Source organism: Cicer arietinum, chromosome 7 (genome assembly GCF_000331145.2).
Source record: "Cicer arietinum cultivar CDC Frontier isolate Library 1 chromosome 7, Cicar.CDCFrontier_v2.0, whole genome shotgun sequence".
In the NCBI taxonomy this organism is placed as follows: Eukaryota; Viridiplantae; Streptophyta; class Magnoliopsida; order Fabales; family Fabaceae; genus Cicer; species Cicer arietinum.
Window position 1 is genome coordinate 31,408,491 of NC_021166.2, and position 2,879 is coordinate 31,411,369.

The 2,879-nt window shown below is 33.6% G+C and overlaps 1 protein-coding gene across 1 annotated transcript in view; it reads right to left on the bottom strand.

Annotated features, from left to right (window-relative positions):
• The window catches only part of LOC101506909 (calcium-dependent protein kinase 4-like), a 3,028-nt gene extending 2,038 nt beyond the window's left edge, over window positions 1-990 (bottom strand). The window contains exons 1-2 of the mRNA XM_073363536.1: window positions 812-990; window positions 412-551 (exon numbers count right to left, since the gene is read on the bottom strand). Of these exons, the coding sequence (XP_073219637.1) occupies window positions 412-551; window positions 812-990 (319 nt within the window). The remainder of the gene's footprint in view (window positions 1-411; window positions 552-811) is intronic.
• Window positions 991-2,879: the final 1,889 nt, after the last annotated feature.

Genomic DNA, 2,879 nt, shown 5'->3' on the forward strand with positions numbered 1-2,879 from the left:
CCTTACTTAAGGGTAAGGCAGAAGAGCAGCCTTTAGGCAGACTCTAGTATACCACCAGATGGAATAGCTGCGGCAAAGAGGGCGGAAAGAAGAAGAGCTCAAGGCCGCCACAACATTCGATTCGCTACCTCTCTCTGATTAGCGATAGGGGCTGTCAGCCAACAAAGCGATGGGAGCGAGACGGCCAGAAGCGGAGGATCAATCGACTGGAATAGCCCTTAACTCCTCACGCAACGCGCACTCTAATGATTCATGAAATGGATCACGGAATAAGACGTATCCGAGATGAATTCTTTTTTCATTATATGAGTGGAAAGACAGGGAGAAAAGCATTGATAGTTTTCCAGTTCCACCGCTTGCCTAAATTATATATAATAAGCCCGAGGGGACAAGAGAAGAGCAATAAAAGGCCCAGCCTTGATTGTTGTAGCTTCAAGCCATCACAATACACGTTGCATTCATCTTCCATTAATGAAACATAGTTTGAATATGGAAGAATCAGATAGGAGCTAGTAAACGTGATAATCAAAACAACCTCAAATTCAGATTTTCTAAAAAATATATGATGGAGATCGAGATGGAACAAGAACTAACACATGCTAGAAATCAACAGTTAAACATGAACACAGTACCTAACTATCCAAATTGAACATGAACAGCAACCAAGTAACAGAGATTGGTTCGAGAAAGAAGCAGCCATTGTACTCTATGGTTAGGGTTTTCAATACAAATTGGGGCTTTTTCAGTAAGACTCGATTTCAGTAAAAATTGATTTCAGAAAATGAAAAGATATTAAAGGAAGATAACTTACCTTAAGAGATAGCGATCATCACGGCGGAGTGAAGCAGGGATGCGGAGGGTTCGGACAAGAAGAAGGAGCGAAGCGAAGCAGCTCGAACGAGAAGGCTTTGGGATGCGGAGCCTAACTATCCAAATTGAACATGAACAGCAACCAAGTAACAGAGATTGGTTCGAGAAAGAAGCAGCCATTGTACTCTATGGTTAGGGTTTTCAATACAAATTGGGGCTTTTTCAGTAAGACTCGATTTCAGTAAAAATTGATTTCAGAAAATGAAAAGATATTAAAGGAAGATAACTTACCTTAAGAGATAGCGATCATCACGGCGGAGTGAAGCAGGGATGCGGAGGGTTCGGACAAGAAGAAGGAGCGAAGCGAAGCAGCTCGAACGAGAAGGCTTTGGGATGCGGAGGAACGAGACGGGCTTTGGGATGCGGAGGAGCTTAGGGCTTAGGGCTCATACGATTCGGACAAGAAGAAGGGAGGGAAGAAGGGCTTAGGGCTCAGGGAAGATACGATTCGGAGGAAGGGCTTAGGGAAGATACGATTCGGAGGAAGGGCTCAGGGAAGAAGGGTTAGGGAAGATACGATTCGGAGGAGCATTTAGAAGGCAGCCTGATAAAATTAATTTAGTATCAGTTGGGGACCTTTTTTAAAAAAATTAAACAGAAATTTTTTCTAAAAAATAGACATTACCCATGGATAAGCTGTAGTAAAAAATAATACGAAAATTTTTGGCAAAACTTAAGTTAGGATTGTATTTTTTTTTCATTACCCACGGATTTTTTAATTTTACTTACGAAATTACCGTGGTAATTAATTAAAAAAAAATTTATTTTATACAACAATACACACGGTTTTTCCGTGGGTAACATTTAATTTACCCACGGATTATGATCCGTGGCTAATTTTCCGTAGGTATTGAAATGTTTTCTTGTAGTGGATCCACATACTTTTCTAAATTCATGAGAATATATCAATAAAGGAGTGGTGTACTATCCTGATATAGTACAGATTTTTTACGTTATAATAATCGTCTAATGAGATAACGATTAAAGAAAGTAATCTTTCATTGGGATTAACATAATCCTTCAACCTATCATGATTCATTTAGAAACATAACCTAACACATAATTAATTAATTAATTAGTGATTAATAACAATTATTGATGATAATTTAATTAATAATATTTTTAGTTCCTACAAAATAAAACTTAGTTTGAGTCCTTGTTTCACACCGTCAGTTTCTTAATGGTTGCTTAATTAATGACATTTTAATTTAATCACTGCAAAATTGAAGAAATTAAATTTTAGTCCCAATAAAATATAAAATTTGTTTTTGTTACTATGAAATGCAAGAAAATATTATCACTACACCATAATATAGATATTATAGCTAAAATTGTTGTTGTATTATATAAGCATAATTGATTATGTGGTCCCTTAACTTAATTTCAGGTCATTTCAGTGTTTTATCTTTTTTTTTTCTTCTCGATTTAGTCTTTTATTTAATTTTAAGTAATAATTTGATCTTTTACATATTAAAATGTCAACAATGTTATCCTTTATTTACAAAATCTTAGAAAATTCATCAAAATCTTCAAACAAAACCCATAAAATTCAATACCAATTTCAAGAAAATTTATATATTCATCAAATGCATAACTCAAATATTCAGATAAACTCATATTTCCATCTCCAACAACATCAAATTCATCAAATAAAGAATGAAAATATGATTTTATTGGAAGATTTCAGTTATGAATTTGATGAAATTTGCATTATATTGAAGATGATAATTAATTTTATGGATTTTGTTTGTAAATTTGATGATATTTTGTAAAAAAAAAATGATAATGTTATTGATATTTTAAGACATAAATGTTCAATTATTACTTAAAATTAAACAAAAGACTAAATCAGAAAAAAATAAATAAGGGACTAAAGTGTTACCTGAAATTAAGTTAATAGATCGCATGAGTAATTATACCTATTATATATTTAAAATACACGACTGCTAGGACAATGTTTTTCCAAAAGCATTGTCATATATATTGATAGTTATATATAATAACAAAGT